At 42.7% G+C, this 12586-nt stretch overlaps 1 protein-coding gene across 2 annotated transcripts in view; it reads left to right on the top strand.

Annotated features, from left to right (window-relative positions):
* Window positions 1-12586, top strand: part of CTNNA1 (catenin alpha 1) — a 119192-nt gene that overhangs the window by 87395 nt on the left and 19211 nt on the right. For both annotated transcript variants that reach the window (XM_075766725.1, XM_075766723.1), the window contains exon 11: window positions 8955-9111. In XM_075766725.1, the coding sequence (XP_075622840.1) occupies window positions 8955-9111 (157 nt within the window). The remainder of the gene's footprint in view (window positions 1-8954; window positions 9112-12586) is intronic.

Here is a 12586-nt window from a genome sequence, read left to right as displayed (position 1 = left end):
CACAGTCTTGCCTTAATTTCAGGGTTGTCACCAACAGATTAGTAAATAACACTATAGATGTTCATAGCACTTGAAAGAGTGCTTTTATATTACATTACGTGTTCTCTGGTTGATTCTTTAATGCTCTAAGAGTATTTAAACATGTTGTGAATCCTGAGAGATAATTAGGGGCACTTGTCTAAACTGTTTTACAAGTGGCATCTGTGTTTTCTCCTAACAATCCAGAAGTTTGTCTCGTGCCAGTCTAAGCGACGCAGCACGCTCTCGTCCTCCTTGACTGCGTTACTGAACGGTCCCCAAAATTTATTATTCCCTATAATCTTGAAATGCTTCTTGATATCAAGAACAGCATAGTGGGATTTTGTTTCTTTTTTTAGACCATTATCTGTTTATTTTGCAGTTTATTTGTGATGAGATTCACAGCTGCTTCTTGAATCCTTTCAGGTGGCTGTGCTGAACAAACGTGTGAATTGGGCACAAAATACAGATTTAATCCAACATTATCTGCTTTTTTTTTTTTTTGCTTAGATGGTATTTTTCCAGGAAGCTGCTGGATTCAGAATGAGTCAAGTCAATCAGTAATTACAATAGTCTCTGAAACTCAAGTGAATATATCATTATCACACAGAAGGATGATGTATGAAATTTAATTCAAGGTATTGCTGCAGTGTAAAGGATGAAACTGAAATTTAATGCACTTGAATCCAAGGTAACCTCTTAAATAGCTTAGCCGAGTAGTGGCCATTCTGGGAGTAGGGAACTCCTGGTTAAAAAATGATTTCTGCAGAAATCAATCTGTAGAGTTAATTATAAAAGCTGTATCTCAAACAGAGCAGTTATTCGGTCCCTTGCCATAACTAGCTGTTTTGAGCCGGCAGCGGCAGTAAGAACATGTAACACTTCAGACTGGTTAGGGAAAACGTGGAAGTTTTGTCAGTACGGCCTAGAAGTCATTCGTTGCCAGCATCACCCAAGGGTTCAGACATTCTCAGGTTTGAAGTTTCATTCTTTGAGGGGGGAAAAAAAAGATGCAGAAAACTTCTCATCTGAAAAGTCTCTACAAAAGCAAGCAGTTCAATTTGTTTAGTGTGGCAATGTTACTGGAAATCAGCTCGTCCTCAAGAGAAACATCATCCTTCCTCTTTGTGAGTCCCCAGCCAGTTAACGCCGAAATTAATGCGAAGTTGAAGACTTAATGTGGTATTTAGAGCTCCCTGTTGATGGTGCAGGAGGAAGTGTTAGGAAGAGCTGTGCATGCGCCATCGTAGCCAGCCAGCTGGGTGACTTGTGCTAGGTGGGGTTTACAGGGGAGGAATGAGGCAGCATTGGGGGGTCACTGCTGTTTTTCTTCATGAAGCTTTGACTTACGAGCCTGCTTGAATTCTTTTCTTTTGAGGTCACATCTTGCTGAAAGTCTGTATGTCAGTGAAACAACTTTGTCCAGCATCTCGCAGGAGTTCCCTGCAGTCCTGCAGCTTCATGCCTTGCTCAATGGTGGGGGAAACACACCTGCCTATGGTGGGTTAAGACTAAGGAGCAAAAGGCCTCCATCACTACAGTTAAATGTGTTTTTAAAAATGCTTCAGATGTCTTTCATAATGGAGGTGGAAAAGTACTGCTGTGAAATGCTTGGAATAGTTGCCTGTGCTTCCATTTGCCTAGCAGAGCGCCAGGGGAAGTTTTTCTTTGCCTTCTTGCTAAACACAGAGCTTGCCAACGGTAAATTAGTGAAAGATTTTGTTTATCTCGACTCAAAAGCCTGGATCGTCGCTCGTAACTGTGGCTTCTGAGTTCAGTTTCCAAGAAGTACTTGCTTTGGGAGCCTGCAAAAGCTGTTTTGTAACAGGGTGTTGAATTAAAGATGTCTGAGAAGAGAGCTTAACCATGGGAGTGTTTCTGCTTGTACAAGCTGTAGGTGTTTAGAAAGCAACAGTGAAAATGCCCCAGTACAGCTCTTGAAAGGAAAGAGTATTGCTCCAGCCTTTTGATGTGACAGTCTGCTGTCACTTGCAGCTGCTTTTCCCAGCTATATGTTGACTTTCTCATTCTCTTAAGCCTCTGTGAAGTTCATCTGTAGGCTTCTAACCAAATTGCAATCAGGCTGGGAGTTTCAGAACGTAATTATGGATTGGAATTTCCATCAGTTTGGGTGTTTGCTTCTGCTAGCAAAAGCTGGAGCCCATTGCCCTTGAGACTGGGATCATCTTCTGGGAAGCGGATTGCAGGAGCAGGGTAGACCTGCACCTCCTTGGTGTGGGCACACAGGACCTGTTCTTCCATCTGTAAGGGAGGGCCCGCTCTGAGCCGCTACCGGCTGCCTTTCTCCTCTGCTGCCCAAGTAGCTCATCCTCTTTAGAAGCCTTGGGAGGGCACTGGGCAGCGTCTCCGCCTGTCCTTTCCCCGCTGCCCCCATACCTACGCATAGATGGCGTGTTTAGCGTAGCTCGCCGTCCCCTGCACAGTCAAGTGAGTGTTGCCCATTAAACGGAGCTCAGATAATTCTTGGATTAAATTACATTTTTAATAAAAATAAATTGGCTCTTCTCATATTAACATCTTGTTTTAATAATTGCTGTTCCACATCCTTACATTCCAGGTTTGAACTGCTTGAAGAGCAATTTGTTGCTTATGGATTTCTGATGAGGCAGATGGTTACATATGCTGATCACACCTACTGACACACAGACAAAATACCAAAGCATAAGGAATCCCATGTAGAGGTTCCAAATAGCACGAAAACTTTTGTTTAAAAGTTGCAGCATTTCAGAGAAACAAAAAAAAATCCCTCCAGTCCACCCGCTCAAATCAACCAAAGCCAAATGTGACCTGCAGGCTTTCTCTCCTCCTCAAGTCCCCAGTTACTGCCAGTTCCCTGGTGGCTGTTGGAGAAGGAGATAACTTCATTTTTCTTGCGGTAAAGACTTTATATTGAACAATTGTCCCCTTTTTTCTTCTCTTTGAAAGACTGTCAGATTTTTTGAATGTACTAACTAGCAGATCTGTCTCCAGACTGTTTAATTACAGGTGCTTGAAGCATTTTATTGGCATTGAGTAGGAATACTTCTATAAAAAATTCTTAACACTTGGGTTGCAGTTTTGTATTGTGCAGCCTTGCCGTGAAGAAGAGCCAGCACAGGACAGGAGTGGCCATCAAAGAAACAATACTAGAAACTCGAGCAGTTACTGATGCATAAAAGGAAGCAAAGATAGGAGAAAGGGGTTCAGTTCTGTAGAAGGAGGTGTGATAGCATGTAAGGACCCTGTGTGTTCATTGCAGGCACAGTGTGACCTGTGGAGTGCAGTAGCAGAACAGCTTCCAGAAAAGAGTCCAGAAACCCCTAAAGCTTCAGTGCTAGAGGTCTGTGAAATACAAAACAAAGCAATGCAAACAGACACCAAAACAAATGGCACCAAAATTCTTGCAGCTTCTACATTGCCTGGTACTGTAATATCAGTCCTCAGCTACAAATGAAAATGCTTTTTCTATGTATGGGGAAGTTGGTAAGATAATTATCTATACACAGTATGCAAATAGTAAATACTTTGACAGTAGTATATGCTAAACTGGAAAAGGTCATATTATTCTAGTAAAAGGGCATATCTGTGGGTCATTATAGCACTGTAACAACAAGAATAAATATCTCTGCAGAGATGCCTGCAGTCACTCTGTGCAGGAAAGGAAAGTGCTCAAAGTACCTTTTATACATCGGAGCAAAGTATTGGAAATCAAAGCAAACTTTTCCTTCTTTTGGGGTATCAGCCTCTGTACACTTGCTGGTCACTGCTATTATAGCTGGAGAAAGTGCAAAACAATCTTCTGTATGTTTTCCTTCCAGGCATTTCGGCTCATCAGAGTCTGCAGAGTGCCTTTTGCTGTATTGAAGTATGTAGAGGGTTAGCACGTGTAGATGTGTGGATGCAAACCTGGGGTTGGATGTAACTGGAAGCGACTTAAATGTCCTGCTTACGAACCGTTTTTTTCCACTCAGAGCAAAATGCAATTAGGAGCTGGGAAGGAGACATGAATAGGGTGAACACTGGAGGTAACTTTGGCATCTGGCAAATGTAAAATTAAATTACGAACAGCTTCTTACAAACTGCCAGTAAGCAAGCTATGCTTTCTTTAATACAGAAAAATATGGGCATTAAAATCCACCTGGGCAAGGGGAGAGTCCTGGCCGGGCTCAGCTGGTGTGGCAGCTTTGGGGGTAAGGTCATGGATCCATTTGTTGACCATTTGGAAAGCTGTGATCTGAGAATCATGTTTTTACTTCTACCTTATAACTCGCCCTCCGTATCACAGAAGCGCTCTGAGGCAGCAATAAAATAGAGCAAATGAGGGGCACTGCCTGGTGCAATTACTGGTTTTGGCAGGTTGAGTAAGAGACTGCTTCCACTCAACCTTGTGCTGAGGTTGTTCCAAAAAGCAAAGCTGAGATCGCTGCTTCTGCCCTTGCTCGCTCTCGGATCTTCTTCCTAGAGCAAACTGGATCCTGTGCTGTGCTTGATCAGCTCCCTTTCACGTACTCCAGAATAAAACTGATTTTCACATCCCAGCTGGGGCTTGGTTTGTGCATGTCACTTTTTCTTCTACCCCTGAGATAATAGCTAATGGATGCTTCTTTTATTAGCTTTTTTTTTTTTTACACAAACGTAAAGTATCCTGGATTTGAAGGCCACAGAGCCACTGCCCAACTCGTACCCAAATGCCACAAGAAAGCTGGTAAATAAAGATGATTATTGAAAAACAAAAACCAAGTGAGTTATTTGGGAACTGCAGATGTTTTGGTTGTAAAGAAAAGGTGTGTGTAGTAAGGAGAGGGGAGAGGACTGGGTGTTTGGTTTTGAAACCGAGAAACTTGTCCTTGTTGTGGCACTGTAGCATCCTAAAACCAATGCTAGAGGAAACAGGGCAAAGTTAAACCAGCTGCAGAAAGAACAAAAAGTTCCTATGAGAAAGACTGAGGCAAAAAACAAAAAGTGCTCACAGTTATAGTGGTTACAGACAGCCTGCATGCTGAGACCCTATTAAGATACAACAGGCAGGGATTGCAATGCACAATAAATAGGTGACACTTCTCTTCTCCCAAGTGATATTTCTTCCTTTGGTCATGCCAGTTCTTTGTAGGAACACTACCATGTACAGGAGCTGTCTTTTAGTCTTTCAGATGGGGTGCTGTAAAGATGAGGCTGGAAAAAAAGCCTAAAAAATCTAATTCTGGGTGACCCGGTGGCTTTAATTTACCCACAAGTATATCTAAGGTTAAGGTGGTTTCTGTCCTGGAACAGCTGTGCTGTTTAGAGAGCCTCTGGGCAAAGCGGCTGCAGTCTTGTAACCCAGGCAGAAGTCACTCTTCAGGGAACCTGGGAGAGTCCTGTCCTGCAAAGGTATAAATATATAAATTCAGTCTGACATCTGTGGTTTCAATAGGGAAAATAATAAAAAAAAAAAAAAAAGCAGCAAGTTTTTCCCATGAACGACATGAGAAGGGGATTTGAGATACGGATTGAGACCTCACTTGGAAGTCTTTTGACTCCTAAGCCTGCCTGATCTCAGGCGCGCGTTGCCAAGTCCTGGCTGCTGCCCCAGGAAGCTGCGAGGCGGAGGAGAGCGACTCCAAGTAACTTGCTGGAACCACGTTATCGAGCGTTGGGCTGTCTGACTTGAACATTGCAATTGCTACATGAAACAAAGCACCGATAAAAATAGTGTGTTTTCTTGCCATGCTTCATTTCCTTCTGGATAGTCTCAAAATGTCCCTGTTTGATTCTTTTCTTTGTACAAATTCAGTGAGTCATTGTGATCACAGTGCTCTGGCAGCATTTTGAAAAGCTCTGAAATACAGAATATTTCCCTGAAATTGCCAAATGTTTTACATGGAAGTGGCTACATTTCAGGTAGTCTGGCCATATTCTTCCTATTTTTTTTTATATGTATCTCCTTCCTGTAAGAGTTACTCATATTTTAAAGTAATTGCCCAATGCTTCATGGTTTTTGGAGGAGCAATAGTGTATAATCAGTCCCTTCCCCCTCCCCCCAAATGTTCATTTTTAGATAATAAATGAATCATGATCCTGCTACGTACACAGACTATTTAGGATCCAGCATCCCTGTCCTTTTCCCATGTTTATCTAAGCATCTGTTGGAAAAGTCACTCTGTGCTGGATACCAGGCATCCTGTAAGAGTAGATTTACTCGAATGTATAATGTGCAGGGGTTTGTCAGTGAGCCCTGGGACGTTACCCCAAGCAGACGTGTAAGATGTGTCCAGGATGACTTGCCCACGTAAATGCTAAGCCGTACGTATTTGGCAGAGCGAAGGGTCTTACCAACCCAGCTAGAACTCAACGTTGGAACCGCTTTGTGTGTGGAGATAGAGCGTGTGCTACAGAAAAGGACTCTTGAGCTGCATCTGCTGTCTTGAATTTCTTCCTGAGCACACACGTAGTGTATGGGTTTCCTAAGCTGTAGTCTTGTCTTTACCTCCACAGTGACGCTTGATAGCCTTCGATTTCCCCACGAGGTTGTCCTCATCTCTAGCACTGCTGGCTGCTTTCCGAATGCAAGACACGTCTGCTTGTAAGGGAAATCTGACATGCTAGTTTTGCTTGGCCATTTTTTTTCAAATACTTTTGCCTTGGCCATGCATTTTTGCTGTTGTACAAAACAATTTCCTTTTTTCAGCTGGACAGGCTGTCTGTTGGGAGGACGATGGTACCTCCTGCATTTGGATTTGGTGGTGACGCCCTGTTTGAGTTTCTTGAGCACTTGCAGAGCCTTCTATCAATGACAGCTCTTCCATTACGTGTGAAGAGGTGCTTAAGTGGGCATCTGGGGTTGGACGTGTGCTGTTGACAAAGATAAATTGTTCGGACAGATGCTGCTGCCCAGACATACATCACACAGGTACACAGGCCATATGTTCCTTCGGCATTAATGCTGACCTGTCTTAGTGCTTAAAGGATGTTTTCATATCTGATATTAGCCAGGGCAGCTAGAAGAGAGCAGGAAAAAAATGTCCTGACCCTTGGTATCACCATCTTCTCTGTCTCTGCAGTTACGGTTACTAGCAGGATAAAAGCTGAGAGCAGATTTCTAGAGCATTGTCTGGTTTACCCTTTTTGTTTCCAGGATGCTTGTTATTTGGATTCATCTCCATAAAACTTTGGATATCTAGATTTTGATTGACAGGTGGATAATTCATCACATCAATCAGACTGGGGCAAGAAATGGCGGTGGCTAGACTTAAGAAGCAGGGCTCTTGAGTGGAGAATAGGTTTCCCTTTTGAAAACCTCTATTACTGTTTGATTTTAAATTTTTAAACATCACTTTCTTGGGTGTTGCAAGGCTTTTTTGGGGGGCTTTTGAGGACTTGAGAACCATGCTATTAAGAGGCAACATGAGCGAGGTAGCACAGCAGCGTGGACCGTGGCTGGCAGCAGGTCTCTCTCCGAAGGGGCACCCTGATTCCCGGAGCTGCCTACGCAGAAGATGTGACTTCAGTGGCTGGTTTGAGGAAGGGGAAGCAGCAGAGGACCCCACGTTCTTTGTGAAGGACGGGGGTACTGTCGTTATTGCCGGAGTTCAAAGGCGTGTTTTATCCCCGCAGGTCTCCTGAACAGATTGCCGCTCATGCCAAATTGTTTCTCGCATTTGTCTGTGTTATCAGACCCGTCGAGCTCGTTTTGATTTGTGACCCAGACTTGCAGCCTCCATCTCCAGAGGCAGGACGGTAGCGTGGAGAACAATATAGCTTTTCTGTGGGTTTTCTCAGTCACTGCTAATTTCTAGTGTCCCTTGGGTGAATCAGCCTCCTTCTCCTGCCTGATTCATTCAGTGCCATCGTGATATGTTTGACATCACCATCATTTCCATGTTTAGTGAGTTATATATTTTTTTAAATGCTTTGTGACACTTTCAAACGAAGCAGGTAGAGAAAGTAGATTTTGGAACACTAGAAGCATCTGGCGCTTGCATGTTTTGTTTGGCAACTTTGTGAAATTAATACGGTCCTAAAGTGGAGAAGAAAAATTACCCACTGAACTTATAAGTTAATTAGCTCTAAGTCTCAGGTGCTTAAAAACGAGGTTAGGATTGTCATGTCAGTCTGGCTGCGGATGGTTTCTCACGCCTGGCGTGTTTCCAGGTCATTCTGCTGGAGCATAGTGCGGCAAGAACAGGAGCAGGCTTTTGAGATTGCTTTCTTCCCACACCTAGAGAGGCTTTTTTGGTCATTTAACTGACCAATTAGTTGGCACAGCATAAACTTTGTCACCCAGCAGTATGTGTAGCATTTGTTCTGCTTAGAAAAACAAGGATCTGGAGTAAATTACAGTTGTAGGGTTTGAAGAAAATTAGAAGGGGGCTGTTCAGGAGGAGCATCAAATACTATTCTCTCCTCCTGTTCCCTGGCTAATCTGGCTTTTCCACAGGCGTAACAGAAATCTTAAGGTTTTATATAACAATTATGGGCACGGTAGAGAGTAAAGCCTTAAGGAAAAGAAGAGAAATACAAAATTTATCTTAAATTTTGCATTTGCATATTGTTTCGACTTCAGAATGTATAAGATTAATCATTTTTTGACCTTTTTTCTGAGGTTCTGGCGAGTAGCTTAGGAAATGCAGCCTCCGGTGTACTAAATGTCATCCTGTCTAAAATATTTAACAACACAACCTGCACTCAGAAAGCAACACCTTTTTAACATGAGCTGTTAAAGAAAGGTGAAGCTAGCTCTCGTGAATACTTGCCAAGTGTTTTGCTTGCAATAACTAACCATAATAAATGTGGAAGCAGGTATGAGTTGGATGTGAGAGCAAGAGAATAAACACTTGCGTTTTGTTCCTGAAAACTTATTAAGCTGGCTTTGTTTGCTGTCGACGTCATTGGATAAACGTATGAAAACAAATTGTTTTGTTAAGGATATGTTTTAAAAATCCAGAGGTATGTTACAGGTCATTAACGCTGCACTGGCTCTGGCTGCTAAGCCCCAAAGCAAGCTGGCTCAAGAAAACATGGATCTCTTCAAAGAGCAGTGGGAGAAGCAAGTCCGTGTGCTGACGGATGCTGTTGATGACATCACTTCCATCGATGACTTCCTGGCTGTATCAGGTAATCAGGGGTTGGATCTCAGAAATAATCATTCTCATAAGTGAGCTTATTCCTGGAAACGGGTGGTTTCTGCACGTGTTCTGGAGTCTTCTCGGGTTTTTGGAGGGGATGGTGTTGGTACACTTCACCTGGCAAGCGTCATCTTCTGCTGAGCGAGGTGTGAAAATAGAGCAGGAGATCTTGGCACAAGGAAAAGAGGTATTTTTATAGCGTGAAAACAGTGATAGTTTTGTTCAGCAGGTACTGTAGAAACCTGTCATTGCACTTACAGTGTGTGCGTGCAGAAATGTATATATTTACATGTCAGTAGACAGATCAGCTTAAACGTAGTGAAAGACACTTTATGTCTCAAGATTTTGATTTGCTAGCTGAGCTACTGATGAATTACCATCTGGCTACTGTAGACAAACCTCACCGGTAACATCAAGGGAAATAGAATATGTTTATGTTCAAGTTATGAATGAGAAAAAAGACAATCCCTCACTTCACCTTAGACATAAACAAAAATGAATATCAAGCCATGGTTGTACAAGTTAATTATAATAAAACTGTTCCTACAGAAAATGTTCTGTGAATATTTTTAACTATGTCAGCTTTAGTAAAGTTTTTAAAGTTTTTTAAAAAGATTAGATAATTATAATAGATTAATAATTCCGTTTGGCAGAGTACTTGCCAAGATAATCTGTTTTATCAGCATCATTGATAAAGACCCACAATTAGCTGCTGTGACCTAGAAATAAGGAGGGCGTTTTTATTTCCACATCATCTAATTCTGCTCTAGTCAGAAGACATGGTGACACAACCACGCAAATTGTATCTGCAATAGCGTCGGCAAATTACCTCTACAAACTGAGGGTCTCATTTTCCTGGTGACTCGGGCATCTCAAGTGACCTAAAAACTCCAGTTGCAAAGAGAGATTTGACACAGGAAGATGTGTGGAGTCAGAAGTACCAGGTGAACATAGCTAGAAAATATAGATGAAAAATTAAGATCCTGAATTAAAAGACCATCCTTTATTTTATAGTTTAAAAAAAAGAAAAAGGTAAAGAACCCAAGTGGTGTTTCTACAGTGAGTCACCTGTATTATCCTACATGTTGTATTGTGGTTCCCTGAGTTCTGAATAAAATTTTTCTTTGCAATGAGTTAGCATAAACTTATTAGGCAATTGAATGTCCCAGTTCTTTGTATCTGTCTGCGTGCTCGTTGTTGCAGCAGTGTTGAAATTGCACAGCTGCAAGGAGCCTATTTCTGGGGAAATATATTTAGAGAGAATTGTGTGCTGAAGTTCACGGCTCCACTTGGAGTTTGCCTACAAGTGTACAAAACATTTTAAAGAGAAAGAGCTGTCAGTCTGTGAAAACGCAGCCCGTATAAAGCTGCCTTACTGTATTTCACTTCCAGGTGTGGCTCAGAATGGATCCAGCCACTGGAACCGAGTGGTCTGTGTCCTTGTGTAGGTCATTCGAGGAGATGGGTGCTCTGCTTTTGAGGGGAGAGGTTACGGTGTTGGCCCATTGCTGAGCTGCTCTGAAGAGTCGCAAGGGCTTGGCAATAGGCAGGGAACGCTGCTTTTCACAGGCTGACTCGGGACAGAGTTCACTCCGAGCGTACGCTCGCCACCCAAAATGATGCCGTGGAAATGCTCTAGTTTGAGACTACACCAGATGCTTGAGTGCATTCAGCAATTCTTTGTATGTGCTGCGTTATCAGAGAGATGTTAGAAAAATACTAAAGCAATAAATATTGTTTTAAATATTATTTGTTTGAACTTTGATAAATGTTTCCCATATAAATGCCACAACTCCAATTCGTCTGCTAAATATCTCTTTGGATAAAATCGTGACGGGTATGATTTATACCAGGTTCCGTTTGGGGTTATTAGGATGTTTGTGTCAGTTTGTATCAGTTACTAACTGGGATGTAAGCAGAATTTAAAAGAGTTCTTGTGAGTCTATGTGTGTGTGTGTATTTATATAAAAAACTACCCCCACATTCCTACAACATGTTGTGCTGTCCATCATGAAGTATATGCTCCATTGTTCAGCTTATGCTACGGAATCGTATCAATTATCCGCAAGTAAAGGCTTGATGCAAGAGATGTCGGGTTTAGATGATAGCAGAGTATCATAGAAGAAGGATACTTAAATGCACAGAGTTGCAGATAAGCTTTATGAAGGGCGTAGCGTGAGAAGGGCCCTGTTGAGTTAGGACAACGCTCTGGCGGTGGCTAGTTGGCAGGGCAGAGGAGATGAATAGCAGAGGAGTCCTGTAGCCTGAAGATCTTTCCTATGCACTCCCAGCCATGAGTGATTTGCAGCTCAGGGAGCTCCAGCATCAGAGGTGCTATGCGCTGAACAGTCCTTGACAGATTTTTCTCATTTAAGCTTGTGTTGCTCTTTGGCTGACCATTATAAACCGCTGGCATCCCCATCATCCTGTGCAAAATTCACAGCTTAACTGTGCTCTGTGTGAAGAACCTCCTCGTTTTTACAGTGTCGCCTATTTGCTTCATTGGATGCCCCTAGTTGTAGTAGAAGGTGGTGAAGAGGCTTCTTCCCCTACTCGCTTTTTTCATGCTGTTTGTAAATGTGCGGACTTCTGTCGTACGCTTAGTCAGTCATTGCCTTCTTGACTGCAGAGTCTTTGCCTGTTTCGTTATTCCTGATTTCAAAGCTCTTCTGTACCTTCTGTAATTCTTATCCCTCTCGTCAGTGCCTTCCCTAAGCACTCGGGGTGTGTTTGTGCGCCCACTATCTCCGCTCTTTAGAGTGGCTGCTGATAGCACCATGTAATTGTCAAATTCAATGTTCTGAAATTACCTGGATCTCCTTTGAAACCCTCTAAAAAAAATCATTCCATTTGCTGCCTTCTGTTCCTCTGCCGCTGGCAGAGGTTTACGCAAGAGACTGCCCATCACAGCGGAGCTGTTTCGCCTCCAGATGAGTATTGGCTGGGCCCGATGATTGTCCTTCTTCATTACAGGATGAATACTGTATTTACAAGTGGGTGAACACTCAAGTATTTGGTCCATATCCACGTCTACTGACGCTGCTGCTTGACCTGGTTCCTCCAGCGTCCCTTGTCAAGAGAGGGTCCAGCAGGGAAATTGTTGTAAGACCTTCCCCAGGGCACACAGCAGAGAAGCAGAGTTACATTTATGTATCTGTGGCTTTATCTCCTGACTGTTGCTCTTAGGTTTTGATCTCCTTTAGCCCCCAGACTCCCTCGCAGGCTTCTTGGGATGTTTGGAAAAGGATTTCTGAGTCCTTTTAATGAGGAGGTGGGTGGAGGTGGAAGGTGTTTGTTGGGGGTGGATTGAGGATTGACAGTTGTGGGGGACTTTTAATTCTGTTAGCTTTTCACGGTTTTTCATATTTCTTTGTTTGCTCTAAAAATCAGTTTTATTGGAAAAATGTTGCCTTTCCTCTTACCTTCTTGGCAAACCACACCATTTTTTCCCTATAGGGAAAAAG

This window comes from Balearica regulorum, chromosome 14, assembly GCF_011004875.1.
Source record: "Balearica regulorum gibbericeps isolate bBalReg1 chromosome 14, bBalReg1.pri, whole genome shotgun sequence".
Taxonomy (NCBI): domain Eukaryota; kingdom Metazoa; phylum Chordata; class Aves; order Gruiformes; family Gruidae; genus Balearica; species Balearica regulorum.
Note: the sequence above shows the minus strand (reverse complement) of the source record. Positions and strands in the feature narration are given on the sequence as shown.